The sequence below is a fragment of the Rhyacophila brunnea genome, unplaced genomic scaffold, assembly GCF_057557595.1.
Source record: "Rhyacophila brunnea isolate RB1 unplaced genomic scaffold, BYU_Rbru_1.0 scaffold_11, whole genome shotgun sequence".
Lineage (NCBI taxonomy): Eukaryota > Metazoa > Arthropoda > Insecta > Trichoptera > Rhyacophilidae > Rhyacophila > Rhyacophila brunnea.
In genome coordinates this window covers 32,108,816-32,125,996 of record NW_028232763.1, presented here as the reverse complement: position 1 = coordinate 32,125,996, position 17,181 = coordinate 32,108,816, and the positions used below count along the sequence as shown (strand labels likewise).

The following is a 17,181-nucleotide window of genomic DNA, read 5'->3' as shown; positions in this document are numbered from 1 at the left end:
TACAAAACCTGGGATCGCTTTTCATGGATTCTAGAAACCATCACAAAAAAGATTCCTTCAATTTTAAAATAACAGTCCTGAAATAATATACATTAATAGAGCCATCATTTTCTCAGCGGTACTTCGACAAGTTTTGGTAATATGGAATGTTTATTTTCACATTTAATATTTCTCAAGAACTACGCAAGCGTAACAAAGAGCCACATCTGGTTCGCAAGTACAGATTTGCTGAACCTTGCTCTATAGTGACAACGCAACACAGTGATCACATCAAAATAAGAAAATATTTAAGTATAATAATAATATTACAGTCGAGCTCGGTTATTACGTTCACGGATATAGCGAGATCTCGGATGTAACGAGAAAACATTCGTTGACATTTTAGTTTATGATTTTCTCCATTCATTTATTCACTTTTATAACGAGCTCCTTATCTGATATATTGAGCTAAAATATTGTCAAAAATTTTCTTAAAACTGTTAATGTGTCGATTGTCTAAAAACATTTTGACCCTGCAATAATATCCAACCGGACAGGATGCTGCCGGGTTCGGATTACGTTTATGACACTAGTTAAATATCTAAGTACCTAACTAATTGGTATTTTCACTGACAAGATAGAAAAAGTATCCATGCATATGGTTGAAAAAAAAATACAAGGTTTGTGAAGTAAGTAGGTACCTACCAGCGTTCATTACAATAAACAACTTCTTTTGTAGTTTGTGAATGCCATGGTTGTTTCGGGGAAAAATTCTAATTGTATATTTTTGTTTGAATTGCGACTTTTTGTGTTATGTGACCGCCCATTTATTCTCTGATATAACAAGTAACGCGCAATGAGCAAATTCAGTCGGTCACATCTTCCTCATAATAGCCGAGTTCGACTGTATTTATTTTAAAATGATAAGTATACAATATTATTATTATTATAATATTTGCTTATTTCCACGGTTTTTACTTGACCAAGGGTCAGCATGTGGCTCTTTGGGTATTGGCGTGCGGCCCTTTGCCAAATTCCCAATTTTTACAAAAACTTTTGCAAAATTCACAATTTTTATTTTTTGTCATTGTTCACATTAGTTTTAAGGAATGCGTAAAAATTGTATGTAATTCATATTCTGTAAAAATTATATTTATAATATCAACAATAAAAACATATAATATTAAGTATTTACGTTAGTTTTATTCGGGAAATCTTCTTCACTTAATGTAAACAATTATAAAATGTAATTAATTCATTTAAATAAATCACATGTATAAAAATATACGTACTTATGGCTCTCGAAATTTTTTTAACCGTTGTGCCACTCATATTTGGCTCTTTAACGACTATGACTAATGTATATAATTATGGTTCCATCTTATGGATGTTTTATGAGTATCCAGGTGTGCCTCTAACTTTGGGTTTAATAGAGATGATCCCCACTTGAATTTTATGGAACATATCGACTGCTTAATCTACAAACCGGCTAACTCCATTTGGGCATGGAAGGATAAAAAACATGATAATTTAACTATCGAGTGGAATTTAACAATTCGTTACCTTACTTTGAAAAGATTCGAATTGCACTTGACCATGTTTTGAGCTATGAGCGTTTGGAATTTGGAATGGTCATATTTTCAATATAAAAAGACATGTAGATAGAACTCCGGCATACTGCTAATTCCCATATTTGACATTAGATGATTCTGAAATGAACATATATGATAGAATATGGCTAATGGAACCTTTTCACAACAAAAAGTCATTTTAGGCCAAAATGTCAATTAGAACCTTTTCAAAGTAAGGTAACGAATTCCAAAAATACACTTGAATTTTTTTTTTACAAATAAGCTGCACTATGTTTAATACACTATTTTTGCTTCCCTTTTACATATAAAGGAAATTTATAAAAGAGCGGAATTGTTCCATTTAGGATATTGGAAATTTGTCACCTGCAGTAGGCTGTTTTGTTTGAAGAATGATAATGCATTTATTTATAGGTTTAGGAGTTTGAAATTTTGTGTGAGCATAGAAAACATGCTTTATAACAAAATGCCATCAAAATATAATTTTTGGTCAAAAGTGCAGTTGGCTGGTTTGCAGATTAAGCTGTCGATATGTAATACTGCATCACATCGTTATTGTTTTAATATATGTATGCATGACAAAATCTTCCAGTGAATAAAGTTGTCATGAAATACATTCAGATATCTGAATGCCATTTTCAAGAGAAACCTCCCATTTTACCTCATACGCAAAATGTTTTACCAATTTGCACTTCCAGTACTCACATACTAATGCAAAACTTGGTGTCTTTGTAACAGAGTCAACCAGAAATTAAGAGTTGTACAATGTGACCTACATATCTCATAGACAGAATGACCACTGAATGAATATGATAATCCAGTCGTACCTGAAGGATGTAAGACGACCAAAAGGCTGCCCCAAGCTATGTTGGATAGATGAAATATTAAGGTTTGGCGGAATTACGGGGCAGCGAAGAAAGAAGAGTGGAGAGTCTGAGGAGGCCTGCATCCAGCAATGAATTGAAACGGGCTAATGATTATGATATACTTATACTTGTATATTTTTGTGGAAACTAATTTGCTATTGATATTGCAAAATAATATGAATGCAAATGCTTTATTAAAGTTTAGGGAATATAAAGAAGTATGTCATGAAGAGACGATTTTAATCGAGTTGTACAAAGTAAACGTCAGTTAAATTATAAAATAGATACATACATAATTGGAAATACTTTCTCATTTTCCATGTTTAAAGATAGGTATATTGTGGAGTTTTAGAGTGATTGGGTTCACTCTAGATAAATATTATGTAGATGTAAATAATTTCATATCAATTCTATCTATCCATCTATCTGATCCAGTGCTGCAAAAAATCTGTTAATATAACCTCCACTCTGTAGAGACTCATGCGCTATGCTTGGGAGTGAGAAATAATTTACTTTTACAATCTATCTGCGAGTTTTTCTAACGGAATATAAATTTTGTTATGTCACACTAATAATGATATGATAGCAGTAGCGAAGGGTGGAGGAAGGCTGTTAAGATCCGCCATAAATAGTGCACATTAACTTTGTTAGTCATACGTATTTGTTTTTATTGAACTAAGATTTCAATTTACAGATGGTGTCGGTTAGTTTTTAAAAATTAATTAAACTCCGCCTAAACCAAACCATAGGTAATAGTTTTGGTATATTTTGGGCGATACGCACATAGTTGTGCACACTTTTTCATTCATTCTTATTTGTTTTCGTTGGATTAAGAATACGTATTACACATATTATTGTAGGTTTATTTTTTTTAAATTCATTAAGCCCTGCCTAAATCAAACTATAATAGATAAAAAAATATTCTATATATAAAATATCCAATGTTATGTATGATTTAATTGCATAATTTTAGATATTTTATAGACGAGTATTTTTTGACTATTATTTATTATGGCTTGGTTTCGCAGGGTTTAAATGAATTTTAAAAACTAATCAACACTGTCCGTAAATTGTAGTCTTATTTAAATGAAAACAAATACGTATGCTTGACAAAGTTTGGTGTGCACTTTTTATTACTGATCTTAACAGCCTACCTCCACCCCTCGCCACTGTATGATAGGTATCTACTTTTTATAGATGTCGTATTTTGTGAGATGTGATATAGGACGTCCATAGACGTCCTATACTGTGGAACGGAATACGACACGACGTTTACAGAAGTCGTATTTTGGATTAAAACAATATGTTCCCTGCTACTTGTGTCACGGTGCGAACATATTTCCATTAGATAGTGTCGTATCTTAAGACTTAACTCATTTCTAAATCGAAAATTTAAAAAATTAAAATGTTAATGTGTCATATCACTAACATGTATTAGCTAACATGTGTCCGCGAATGTGTTAATGATGCCTGACTCCATCATCTAAAATTTGTTGGAACAGTCACTGTGAATATGTTTGAATAATTTAGGAATGCACTGCATCTACAGCATCTATGAACCGCACATCACTGATGTTTACATAAAATAAGGAAATATGTGAATTGCTATAGTTACCTTATCTGTCTTAACAGGTTCTACCTTAGAACCTTTACTTCTAGCGAGTTTAGCCGTAATAACGGCAGCTCTTTTAGGAACGGGAGCATTTTTCCTGGACCCAGCATTGCTTTCATTGTCCGAACTGGACGAGGAACCTGTCGATTCACTATCGGTTGAACTACATGATGAAACAAATGGTTTTGACTGATACTTGACATTCTTCTCAGGTTTTTTCTTGACTGCGGGGGGTACGGTTGGTGCGCTCGCTCTTTTTTGCTTTGAACTGGTTTCAGGCTCTTTACTTTTCTCAGACGGTGTATCGGACTTTTGTTTATCCGAAGACACGGACGTCTTGGGGGCTCTGCCTTTCGGTTTCGACTGTGTTGATGGTGCACTTTCCGGTGCAGGTTTAGTGTTTTTTGAATCATCTTCGTGATCAGATTCTGAACTGTTATCCGGTGAAAATATACTCTTTTTCTTAAGAGGTTTTTTGACATCAGTTTTTGTGGAGCTTGAAGGTTTGGAAGGTGGCGGTCTAGCAGGTGCTCGGGTCGCATTCGGTCTGTTGGCAGGCCGAGACGGTCGCGTTGTCACCGTTGCGCTAGTTTTCGGTTTGTTTTGAGCGGAAGAGCGTCTTCTAGGAGGGGCAGATTTGGATTCTGTGCTTTTGTTCTGAGTGTCGTCTTCGCTGGATGACACAGATTGCTTTTTATTCCTAGTTTCTACCTTTGCAGGGGTAGATTTTTCTGTTTTTGTTTTACTATTTGTCGGTTTGTCTTGTTGTTTACTAGAGGTAGATGCAGTTTTGGCGGGAGGTGCGTCCGCGCTCCGGCGGGTGGCGGAACGCTCAGTGGGAGGGTCGGGGGCCGCGGCGGGCGCAGAGGACGAGGCCTCTCCCTGAGTCTTGGGCGACTCTTCCGATGTCGTAGTCTCGGTATCGCTAGTGCTGCTCCCCGAACCCGAACTGCTGGAAGAGCTTCCGCTGCTGCTCGAGTCCGAGCTGGAACCGGAGCTCGACTCCGTGCTGCTGTTTGCCTAAAAAATAACAAGTGCGCGGAGATTATAAACATTGGCCACTTAACCTAATATTTGATATGTCGAATTGCCCCGTTGTCGGCGATAATACTAGGGCCAGGTATGCTCTTTACGTTACCTGCTTCTTAAGGGTCATGTTACTTAAATTATTTCAAGTTATCAGTGTTATCCTTGACAAGTTTCTAAAAAAACGTAAACAGACACAGAGAGGACGCCATTAATTCTTTGACATTTTTAATAGTGTAGCCATATCACATATTACGCGTTCGAAAATATTACGATATTATTTTGTAAAATGATATTTATGTAAATTTTTGAACACATTGTGTAATTCTGTAAAAAAATATATTTTGAAAATCAATCACAATAAGAAACCTAGAAAAAAATATGATTAAAATATAAAAAAAACCGATGAGAGGTTCTCTTTGTATAAAATACCTACATTTTTCGATAAATCGAAATTACAAAAATGTTCACAAGGACAAAATATTTTCGAAATGTATATTTTTATTGTGGATGGAAAAAATAAAAGATTGCGATGTTTCAAGTTATAAAATTATTATTTATTGTATATATTCGTAAAAAGGAAAGGTAAAACAAATATTCCTGTAAAAAAATGGATGGATTAATGAAAGGAGTTTTACCTACCAATAAAACTATTATTATTCATGTTGACTTTGAAGTCCTTGAGAAAGGGTTTGCTCTTTCTTCTCCGCGTGAGGTAATATTCTACTAATTTATTTTCCTTTTTCTTGTCGTTGGTCATTCCTCCGTTTTTATTTACTGGTCATACCCGCGCGTCCATTTTTTATGTATGGACTTTGGGACCCCTTTGTCTTCATTATGATATGGCTCAAGGAACCAGGTAGAAGTTACCTGGACTTCAAAGTCAACATGAATAATAAGAGTTTTATTGGTAGGTAAAACTCCTTTCATTATTCGAATTTGACTTTGAAGTCCTTGAGATATCTGTTTGTTATCACCAGGTGTTGAGTATGCCAAATTCCTGTATGTGACAATGATTCATTCACGAGGTATAGACTATCGTGACTTTCAATGTATATGGTTGAATAGAGAAGTTAATGGGTTCTTTTCCCTTTCTGATGGTGGTGTGTTCATCGTTCTCTGATAGTTGTCGTGAAATGTCGACTCACTACGCCAGTTACCTCTCTTTAAGATATTATCTATTGGGTATATTTATAGTTTAAGGAAGCCACCACTGAGCGGACACTGCCTGGTGGTTCTTGTACCCCTGCTTCCAACAGTACTGACCTTATCCAATTCCCTATAACTGTCCTGGTGGCTGGTTTTAGTGGTCGTCTTGAAGATATAAATAATTCCGAAATATCCCCACCTTCCTCTCTTCTTGGGTTTGACATGCAGACGAGTTTCCGTAACCAGAATACTGGGTCGATGTTTTGACACGTGGAAGCGCTTAGCTTCCATTCCGATTGACGATGCTTGGCGGTATCTGTATTTGCGCCAAACATTGGCCATACAATTATGTGGTCACTTTTATCCACTAATCCATTGTCTACAATTACTGAGTAGTTTGAGGTCATGAACCCTTCGTCCCGATGCGAGAAGCAGCAGAGCAGGTAGCTGTCCTGCGAGACGTTTCGAATAGGTTGTACTCCACCGGTGTTGTTTTCCTAAGATGATCTACCACTCGTCCTGGATCCCAAACCGGTGGTTTGACGGGTTTCGTTTTATGTACCGAAATTGCCTGTAACATATTGTGTTGTACTACCACGTTGATGCTGATATCTACAATGATAATCGGTTTGCCAAATGTGGCTATGGCTGACTTATGTACCAGGATGGTGTTGTACGACAAACCCTCCATGTTGTGCAAGTAGCCTAGGTATCTGGCCAATTCCATTGGTTGAGGGCTATTATGATCCATTAGGTTCATGCTTACACCATGTCATTGTCTTCTATTTGTTCCAAGCTGGTTTGTAAGTTTTTAGAGTCGAAGGCCGCCATCTGGAAGTAAGGAGTGCCCTTTTTTTCCACCATTCAATTTGATGTTATTTCACCCCACCCGAAATTATCCATAGTTAAAGGGACAGGTCCTGGGTCCTTGGAGGTGGATGGTTGGTCTCCATACCTACTAGTATCGTATGAAGGTGAGGCATTGTATAAGGAGGTACTATCGCCCTTTTCCGTAAGTCCACTCCCAAAAAGCATTGTTCCCAGCTCGGTGCCACTCTAGTAAGTACTTCCCTTTTGCTGAGTTCAGGTGCGCTAGGGCTCGTGAAAGTATGTTTGGTGGGGGAAATATCCACGCCAGTCTGAAGTCCTACACTCGGCTGAAGGCGTCGTGAAACCGCGCGCCACTGTCTGTAATGCCTCGTGACACATACGTTGCAATGACATGTGCTGTTTCGCTTGCGAATAAATCGACCTCGGGAACATCCCATATTTGAAACAGGGGGGTGGTTGCGGTGTTGATGAGGTGCCATTCGGGAATGAGTTGTCTGCGGGAGAGATGATCTGCCACGCAGTTGTAATTTCTGCGGAAGTATTGTGCAGTAAACGTGATGTTGGCTCGACTGGTTAATACTAGGGTGACAGATTTTGTGCCGCCCTCGTTGTTGATGTATGCCACCACTGTTTTGTTGTCTGTCTGCAGAAGCAGATCTGATCCTATGATTGATTGTACCCGAGTTTGAATTGCAAACATTTCCTTCCTATTGGAATGCCATGCCATGCTAACTGGTCTTGTTCCCACGTACCTGATAGGTGGTGTTTATTCAGTTGGGCTCCCTAGCATGTGTCGGCTGCGTCTGTCGTTAGGAAGTGATTGAATGTCGTTATGTGTGTCAACTCTGAGGAGCCTATCACCTGGAGCCACCACATGATGTCCTGTTAGGCCTGTGGTGGGATAGTCGCCTATTGGCGAGAATGGGACCTCAACAATATTGATGACTGGAGCTTTGTAACCGTCGGCAATGTAACCTTCCTCGTGGAGGTAGGATGCGAAGTTAAGTCGCCCCAGAAGGGATTGAACATTTGCCTGCCTGAGGGACCAACTGCCTTTTTGTTCCTGCGTTGTGTCAAATCTGAGGATCCTATCGCCTAGGGCCACCTCATGATGTCCTGTTGGGCCTGTGGTGGGATTGTCATCAATTAGCGAGGATTGTACCTCGGCCATATTGATGACTGGAGCGTTGTAGCCGTCGGCAATACAACCTTCCTCGTGGAAGTAGGATGTGAAGTTGAGTCGCCCCAGAAGGGAATGGATATGTGCCTGTCTGAGGGACCAACTGCCTTTTTGTACCTGCATTAGCATATAGTGACGGAGTGCTACACACTTCTCCGGCGACACCTCCGCTTGTTGTATGTGTCCCATGTGATGTCCAGGAACCCTCATTGTTGGCTTGGGTTCAGACAGGATCTTTTAATATTTATTAACCACCCTAAAGACTGTAGGAAGGTTATCCTGTATTCCACCTGAACCGAGACTGTTTCTCGGATTGGTTGGCTACTAAGATTTCGTCTAGGTAAGTGAATATTCTCAGCCATTCTTTCGTAGGCGTTCGGCGACCCAATTGGTCAGGGATGCCAACATAATCGGAGTGACTGACAGCACGAACGGGAGACACGTGAATTGTAGGAGCTCTCCTTGGTAGGCTAGTCGAACGAATCGACGATGTTGAGAAGCCATGGGTACCTGGAGGTACGCCTGGCTTAGATCTATTATTACTAGCCAATCTTCTGTTTATAAGACGGCTGGAATCTCGTAATGGTGAATTAGTTTGAATGGCTTTGGCTGTAGGAACGCATTCAAACGCTTTCGGTTGACAACAGGGCATAGGGTCCCGTCTTCTTTCTTGATCAGAAACAGGGTTGAGAGAAAACTGGTGGTTGGACCCGCTTCTTCTTGAATCCCTAAGTTCTTTATGTCCTCGATCTCGAGAGTGACCTCTGCTGATTGTTGCGTTTGAAATTCTTTCCGTATAAGTAAAGAAGGACTTACGCAGCCTACAGCTATTATTTTTACCAATTTTGGGGAAGGGGGTACACTACGCCATCCAGACTCCCCGAAAGTCTCTTAAGCGGCCCCCAATGTTGTTGATCGTCCAGATGCGGTCACCTCCGCTTAGAGTACGGATCCCTGGTGGAGCCCGTACCTCCGATGGAGAACTTCCTTCCCACAAGACGTCGCCTCTTGGGAGTACCCCGGCCATAATGTGAGTGTTCCGGGACTCTCAGCTCGGAGGAATCCTTGATAGTGCCTCCCGAGTGAAGGTATCCTTCCGGTAAGGATCTGAGTCATGTTCTCGCAAATTTTATTATGCGTTGTCCCCAAAACCCTCTTTGATTTTATGGTACAGGCTCATCGCTGTTATGATGTTTTGAGGATTAGTTGCCCAATCCACTAACCCTTGCATACCCTTTTAGAAGCTGTCCCGTTGGGAAAATATCGCATTCTGGAGAGCCGCGATGGTCCTCTCCGTCAGATGGTTAGCTGATGACGAGTGGTCGCACCGACGCAACTTGTCAATTAGACCTAACTCTACGACCGTAGGGGCCGCCAAGAATTGTTTTTTGGGCGTTGTGCCACTCCTTGCCAGTCCTCCTGCTGAAATAAGGTACGTAACGAGGATACCTCAAACATCAGCATCTTAATCGACGCTCTTACGTTGAACTTTTCTTCCTGTAGCAGTTCTGCTTCGCCGTTTGGTGTCCGTTGCTTTTAGAATATCCTCCTCACGGTCATTCAGATGTTGCGCCATAATCACTGATCACTTAACGTTCACTTAACTATCACTTAACGTTCGTCCAAGATATTTTTTTTTGATAGTTAGAATGAACTGTCAAACGCAACATGTAAACAATAAGAAAGCCAAATCCAGAATGAAGACAAAGGGGTCCCAAACTCCATACATAAAAAATGGACACGCGGGTATGACCAGTAAATAAAAACGGAGGAATGACCAACGACAAGAAAAAGGAAAATAAATTAGTAGAATATAACCTCACGCGGAGAAGAATGAGCAAACCCTCTCTCAAGGACTTCAAAGTCAAATTCGAATAATAATAATTATTGGTGAAACAAACTATTTTATGTGATATATTTATTTATTTGTGAAATCATTTATTAAGTCTGAAAACTACTTTCGAAATGTTAAAGTTATTTTTTTTTGTGAATTTTGATTATTGCATTGTGCAATTAATTCCCACCCACTCAAGAATTAATTTTTCTTAACATTGTCATCTTTGAATAAAATTTGACAGGCTAGCCAACTTGAACCTAATCAAACATCACAGTACAAGAAATGTCAAAAATATATACAGAAATTAACATTTTAGAATTCTATTTTTTCGCCCATGTATATTATTTTGAAGAAACTAGGAGCTAATGAAATTCTTCTAAAACCCTATTTTACATGGTGCACACCAATGATCCTGAGGTAAACATTTTGATAATAAGCTGATAATGTTAATTTTATATCCATGAGCATACATTGAGATAAGAAAATGATATGATTTTTGGACACCTCAGTGTGATAAATATTAATGTATTTATTATAAACCGAATTAATTTAGAATAATAGTCGTTAGGATAAATTATTCTTTGTCCAGTTAGGTAATATAAAGTTTTATTTTTTCATTATATTCTTATGTGATGTTTGCATACATTTCAACACTTGCTCCTCTTTTGTGTGAAGGTGTATCGTTTCAATAAAGTTTCAACCAATCAATATTATAAATCAATTGTCATTATTTTTTGACCTATCTTCGCAGTTGTCCCATTATCTATCCTACCTATCTTCTTATCGCCTGTGGTGTGTGTATATTGCGGTGGCAAAGGTGTCTTTTTTAAATACCTAAATAAATAAATAAAATAATGGCTTGGGTACGCAGGGCTTCATTAATTTTAAAAAAACTAACCAACACTATCTGCATATTGTAGTCTTGGTTCACAAAGTTTAGTGTGCACTACTTATGTCGGATCTACCTCCACCATTCGCCCGTGCTATGATCGCAATCGCCGATAGTATTTTAAGGTTGTAGCTGTTATATTATCATGCCTCAAATCGTCACCCTCGACAATATAATATGCAGATAATATAGCCATCCTATTCTCTATTATCAATAAATATAGAGTACCTAAATATCACTTGTCTCTATTTGAGGAATACTAAAAAACATTTCTTGTAGCGGCGTGACTTCAAAAAGAGACCCATAGATGGCGCTGCCCATTGACTGGACGCCGCAAGCGCTATGTAGACGGATTAGGATTTAATTCTTTGTTCACTCCGTAATTTTTATCTCTCAGTCTTACAGCTAGTCAGCTTAGTCTACTTAGCTCGGACCCTTTTGATTACACATCCTCTATTTTGAAATTATACACTATCATTACACTATCGAGATTCGTTTCTAGTGATAAGTTTGGTTTCTAGTTGTCAAATGTGATACCTACCTGAACTGAACTAATTCTTTGGCAAGTTCTTCTGGTTATTTGGTCGAGCGAGTCATCTTATCTTGTTAATCTGTTTTTGTGTACCGTTTGAAGTATTCTCTGTTATTGGTGATTAATCGATGTGAAATCTGAATAAATACTTAACCGGAAGTGTTTCTATTGTCATAAATAAAAAACATACTAAGTAGATACTTTAATTATAAGTAGGGTTCGATAATTTGGGTAAGAAGTACGAATGTTTGGGAGGGGCACCAAGTGGGATAAGATGATACAACAGGTTCAATCTAAACACTGTCAGCAATAGCAACCATATAGGTACATTAATAATGAATAAAATCGGATCTGCATACGTTAATTTTTTAGCAATAAACATGCCATTTTATTATTACAGTTATGGGTTGTGTCCAAAGTCGCAAAGAGGTAAACGATGTTCACCCGAACGTGTTCCGCGTGATCAACATTGACGATAGCGGGGCGGGACTGTGGGCGGGCCAATTGGAAGTGACTGAAGCGGAACTAGTCCTGTATCGCCGCGGGAAGGAGCCCACTCGATGGCCTCTCCGCTGTCTCAGAAGATATGGCTTCGATTTAGATATCTTCAGTTTTGAGTCAGGTAATTAATTTTTATAATAATATCGTCGTAAATATTACGATCATTGACATACAGTGGAACCTCGATTCTACATGCCCGGAATTCACGTTTTCCCCTATTTGCATGTAGTTTTAGTACTTTAAATGAAGTTTTTATTTATGAAATACGTAATATTCGAAATACAATTAAAAATGTAAATGAAATTTATTTTTTATGTCATTCATGCACATAAATGCACACTCATTGAAATTTTAGGTTGTATAAGCGCACATCCTTTTTTAGATACACCTGGCCGTAGTTGATCAGTGTCGATGAATATTCGCATTTCTTTTTTATAGACAATACGACTGCGTATAAGGCCATATTTTTTGTGGGAGATATTTTATTGTTTTACATACAATGTTTATACCAGTGATAGCGAACCTATGGCACGCGAATGTTTTATTTTAAAACCGAACCGAACCTTTAAATAGATTGCGGGTTCCATTAGCTCTGATTTTAATCCATTTTGAGGCTGTTTCAAATTTTTTATTCTGAATTCATTAAAATAGAAAAAAAATACCCACAATAATTAAAAAAAATACAAATAAATGTACCTATAAGCAGTGGCGGCTCGTCCATATGCACTGCGGAACTGCAGGACCCCCATGCAAATTGAGAAAAATGTAATATTATAATATACATAAATTTATGTATATTATATGAAAATATCAATAATATTTAAGCGTGTATTAAGCTCGCCCTTGCACTGATACATCCAATAATTATCATACACAGCGGTACTATTATCAGAAAGTGACGCAGACGTATTTTTATGATTTTGTGCAGTATCGTTTTCGATGGAATATGCTCGAGTGGGCGAGGTAAAATCTAGGTTTTTATATACAGTCGCACTCGGTTATTACGATCATGTAGCGAGATCTCGGATATAACGAGGAAACATTCGTTGACATTTTAGTTTATGATTTTCTCCATACATTCACTTTTATAACGAGCTACTTATCGGTTATACCAAGCTAAAATGTCGATCGTTTAATAACAATAAGCCCTAAGCAATAAAATCTGACCGGACAGGATGCCGCCGGAATCGGATTATGTTTATGACACTAGTTAAGTGTCTAAGTACCTACCTAATTTGTGTTTTCGCCGACAATATTGAAAAAGTATCCACGCATTTGGTTGAAATAAGTAAAAAATCTTCTTTTGTAGTTTATGAATGCCATGCTTGTTTCGGGGGTTTTTACGATAGTTTTCAGATGTTTTATTTTCGACTTTTTTTCGACTTGTGTTGTGATCATTTAAAAATACCTATGCTCTGATATAACGAGTAACGCTTATAACGAGCAAATTCAGTCGGTCCAATCTTCCTCGTAATAACCAAGTTTGACTGTATATATGTTCTTTTTAACACAACAGCCTAGATGCCCAATGACAGTAGTGCAGTTCAACAGTAGTGTATTTAGTAATAGAAGTGAAACAATCACAAACACCCAGGCTTCGAGAAAATCATATAAATATATTGTGTCCTCACAGGGATCGAACCCAGAGCTCCCGTATAAAAGGCCAACGCCTTACGCACTGCACCACGAGAGCTGCTGGCAATGATGACATGAATGACGATACCTTCAAATCAATTTATAATATTGAAAGACTTTTATATAAACAAGCCAAAAATATGCACCAAACCAATTTGAATTATTTATTTGGAAAAATATAATGAAATTTTTTATTTTTCTATTTACGTTTCCCCACTCCTTTTATGTTTTTCTTTGAATTCCTTTCCTTCAATTCTTTGAAAAGTGTAAAATCGGATTTCACTGTATGTTACATTCCAATATCTCTATCTTAAAGAGTAAATTCTGCATTATTATCTGATAACTGCCACATTGTTAGAGATTTCAAAGTAATGTTTTCTTTTCTCTGAAGGGTATTTTTCTATTGAAATTCAGGTCGTAGGTGTGCCACGGGGGAAGGCATCTACGCCTTCAAATGTCACCGTGCCGAGCAACTCTTTGAAACGCTGAAGCTATGCATCCAAGACATAAATGCGGAGAGCATTTTGGACGCTATGGCTCTGGACGGACCCAACCGGCCACCTTCCACTCTGCCGAGGCCGCCTGCGGATGCCCCACGATCTGGCCTGCTCGACCACGCTGACTATCTTGAGCCTGCCCCTCCGCCCTTGTCTGGCCCACCCTCCCGATTTTCTGGAGCAGTACGCCTAGGATCCATCGGGAGTGGCCCGCTCAGCCCCGAAGTGCACTCCCCTGGATCCCCCTCCAGCGCCAACATCCTGGAGGTTATGCCCCTCGGTCCTCTGCCCCCCGCCGGCGCTCAGGTCACCAATCTTTATCAGATGCAGGATTTCTACCTTCAGCGAGAGCACAACAACAACAGAAAGTCTGGCTCTGACGCGGGGAGTCACTCCTACCTGAACACCCGCGATATATCGACGGATCTGGCCACTTTGAGGCACTCCCTTCACAACCGAAGGTTGGCTTCCTTTGATGAGGATGGATCACCTGTTCGGGCTGTCGATGTCATCGCAGACGCTCCGCTCTCTCCTACTCGCAGTGTCGCCAGTGACTATGCTGTTCTGGCTGTGGAAGCTGAAACAGATGACCGCCTGTACATGAACCTTGCCCCTGGCGACGCGCCTTCACTCCTCTCGGCTGCACGAGAGGAAGTCCTCCGCCGTCCTCCTGCCGGGATGGTGCGGCCGAAGCTCACCAACTTCATATTTTCTGATTCGGTTGAGGCCGAAATGGAAGAAGATCGACAGCACGATTATGCAAATTTAGGACCTGGCGACGTGAATTACGACTCGAGGTTACTGGCTCGGCGGAGTGCCTCTGGCGGTTTTGCTCAGACTCCCGGAACTCCCACAGGTCCTCTGGAACTTCCCCAGAAAATGAACTACGCCGTGCTGGACTTGGATGAAGAGAAGGCGGAGGCGGAGCGAGAGAGTCAGGCGGCACCGGCGACTCCCGATGTCCCCCCGACCGCGGCGGCCGGATACACTACCATTGATTTCCGAAAGACCGGCGCCCTCACTTCTATGTCACTGGGGACAGAAGTGGATACGGAGGGGTCGAGGAAGACACGGCACAATTCCACAGCGCTCCCGCCCGGCCCCGCCGTCACCTAGCGTCGGTGGAAGGGGCTCAAGCGTTGAGCCCCGCTCGCACCCTCGCAGAACAACGAAACTTCCGCGGCCTCCGTAACAATAATGACTAACGAAACAATGTTGACTCCAAAGAATTTTTCTATTACGGTTAAGTTGAATTTGACGCACGCTGCTGAAGGGTGAGGTTCTGTTTTTTAAAACCTCCCTCGATTATTATGAAATACTGTCTCTGTTCAGATTCAGGTCATCGATCAGGACAATAAATTACAAAGCTGAATTGTTCGGTTATCGTAGTGGTGTAGTGAGATCGGAATATGTAACTGCACTATTTCAGCTTTTATGCCATTAGTTTATTACATCATTTTGTACAAAGGAAGGAGAAAAAGCTTCCGGAATGTCACATTACTTCTATCAATAGTCATCGCCAAATATCTTTTCCTAAAAAAAAATAACACACTTGTATAAACAATTCATGTTTTTTTTACCATTACACTACTTAGTAATCGTGTGTTGATTGTCTCTGTAAGATTAATTGAGGTGCTGATAATTAAACAAATACAACTCCACCAGTGAACGAGTTGGGTGAATCAACTCCAAGGTTAAATTCTGGCATTATATATGTCATATTATGGAAAACAAGTTTGTCGTATCAGAACACAGCAAAATATTGTAAAAATTGAATCATTTTTTCATATCTGCATTTCACATATATATAAGTATAGGTAGCTCCCGGTGATTGCGGGGATACGTTTTGGACAATGTCGCAATAAGCGAAATTATATATCAAGGGTATACTGACAGAATGCATTATTTCAGTTTTTGCTGTTTTTCTGTTTTAAATGCCAAAATGTATACAATTTTACGCTCTACGTCCTGGTAAAACGCACAAAGGCATAGGATATAATGGTGAGAAAATAGAAACATTATTAAATCATATTGTTATTTTTTTATTCTGATAGAAAGCATGATAATGACCTAATATGTTCTGCGTATACACAATACAGGACTTGTAACATGTCGTATATTGTGTTTGCCATAAAGGTTAGGTAAAAATGTTTTTAAATCATAAAAAATTCTACGTGGGAGAACGCTTTGAAAAATAAATGAAAGTCCTTTTTGCGATTATCTCAGAACTTGTTTTAATGAGTTAATGGTTTCTGTCAGTATACCCTCGATATTATAAATCGGCTTACTTTTGTGTCATTCAGGCTAACTAAGCAACGCTAACTATGTATCTAACACGCGTAACTTTATTATATGTGTGCGAAGGATAAAGATTTTACGTACATGATTTCACTCATGACTATTCCTGGCACATGTCAAAACGAATGCGGGACAAAAAAATGATCGGGTTACCTGTACTTATGCGGTGCTGTAAAAACTGCTCATAAGTCATTTTTTTAAATTATGTCACTTGTACTTGTATAATCCTCCAGGAATTGATATTTCACGTGCGACTTTCATGTTGCTTTCTCTCTTCGCTTTTAAAAACCAGATCGCTCATTACGATAAAGTATTGTCGCATTAGTGAATTTGTGCATACTGATATTTTTATAAGACATAACAGAATAAGGATTTATCAATTTATACCGACGGTGCTCGCTGATTTCTTAGTTATTTTATACAGTTAAGGGAAGGTGGTTTTCAAGGGTGGTCAGAGAATTACACTGGCAGGGTTTTATGTAGTTTTAATGTGTCGCCTATGTGTAACACAAACCCCGAGATTACCTATGTATTCCTCTCGATGAAATATACAAATGTTTAGCGCTTTTTGAGAGATAAATTTAGACGCTGTTAATTATAATTATATTTACAAAGATGGCATTATAGTTGCCGCAGTTTATCAATGTGATGAGTGTTGCCACTAAAAGGGTCTGTGTTGTATTATTATAAATATATTTTATATTATTCCTGTTTAGTTGTGTAAAAAATATCTTTTTAAAAACGTGTTACCCCACCTTTT

General features: G+C 38.9%; 2 protein-coding genes across 2 annotated transcripts in view; one reads left to right on the top strand and one right to left on the bottom strand.

The window, feature by feature from the left end:
- chm (lysine acetyltransferase chameau) overlaps nucleotides 1-5,310 on the bottom strand; it is a 110,540-nt gene extending 105,230 nt beyond the window's left edge. The window contains exons 1-2 of the mRNA XM_085960274.1: nucleotides 5,185-5,310; nucleotides 4,050-5,066 (exon numbers count right to left, since the gene is read on the bottom strand). Of these exons, the coding sequence (XP_085816400.1) occupies nucleotides 4,050-5,066; nucleotides 5,185-5,202 (1,035 nt within the window). The 5' untranslated portion in view covers nucleotides 5,203-5,310. The remainder of the gene's footprint in view (nucleotides 1-4,049; nucleotides 5,067-5,184) is intronic.
- Nucleotides 5,311-10,332: 5,022 nt separating this feature from the next.
- On the top strand, nucleotides 10,333-16,313 carry LOC147078603 (uncharacterized). The gene is made up of 3 exons (XM_085957513.1): nucleotides 10,333-10,486; nucleotides 11,891-12,112; nucleotides 14,041-16,313. The coding sequence occupies exons 2-3, from the start codon at nucleotides 11,893-11,895 to the stop codon at nucleotides 15,237-15,239; spliced, it is 1,419 nt and encodes a 472-aa protein (XP_085813639.1). The 5' UTR covers nucleotides 10,333-10,486; nucleotides 11,891-11,892; the 3' UTR covers nucleotides 15,240-16,313.
- The last annotated feature ends 868 nt before the right edge of the window (nucleotides 16,314-17,181 follow it).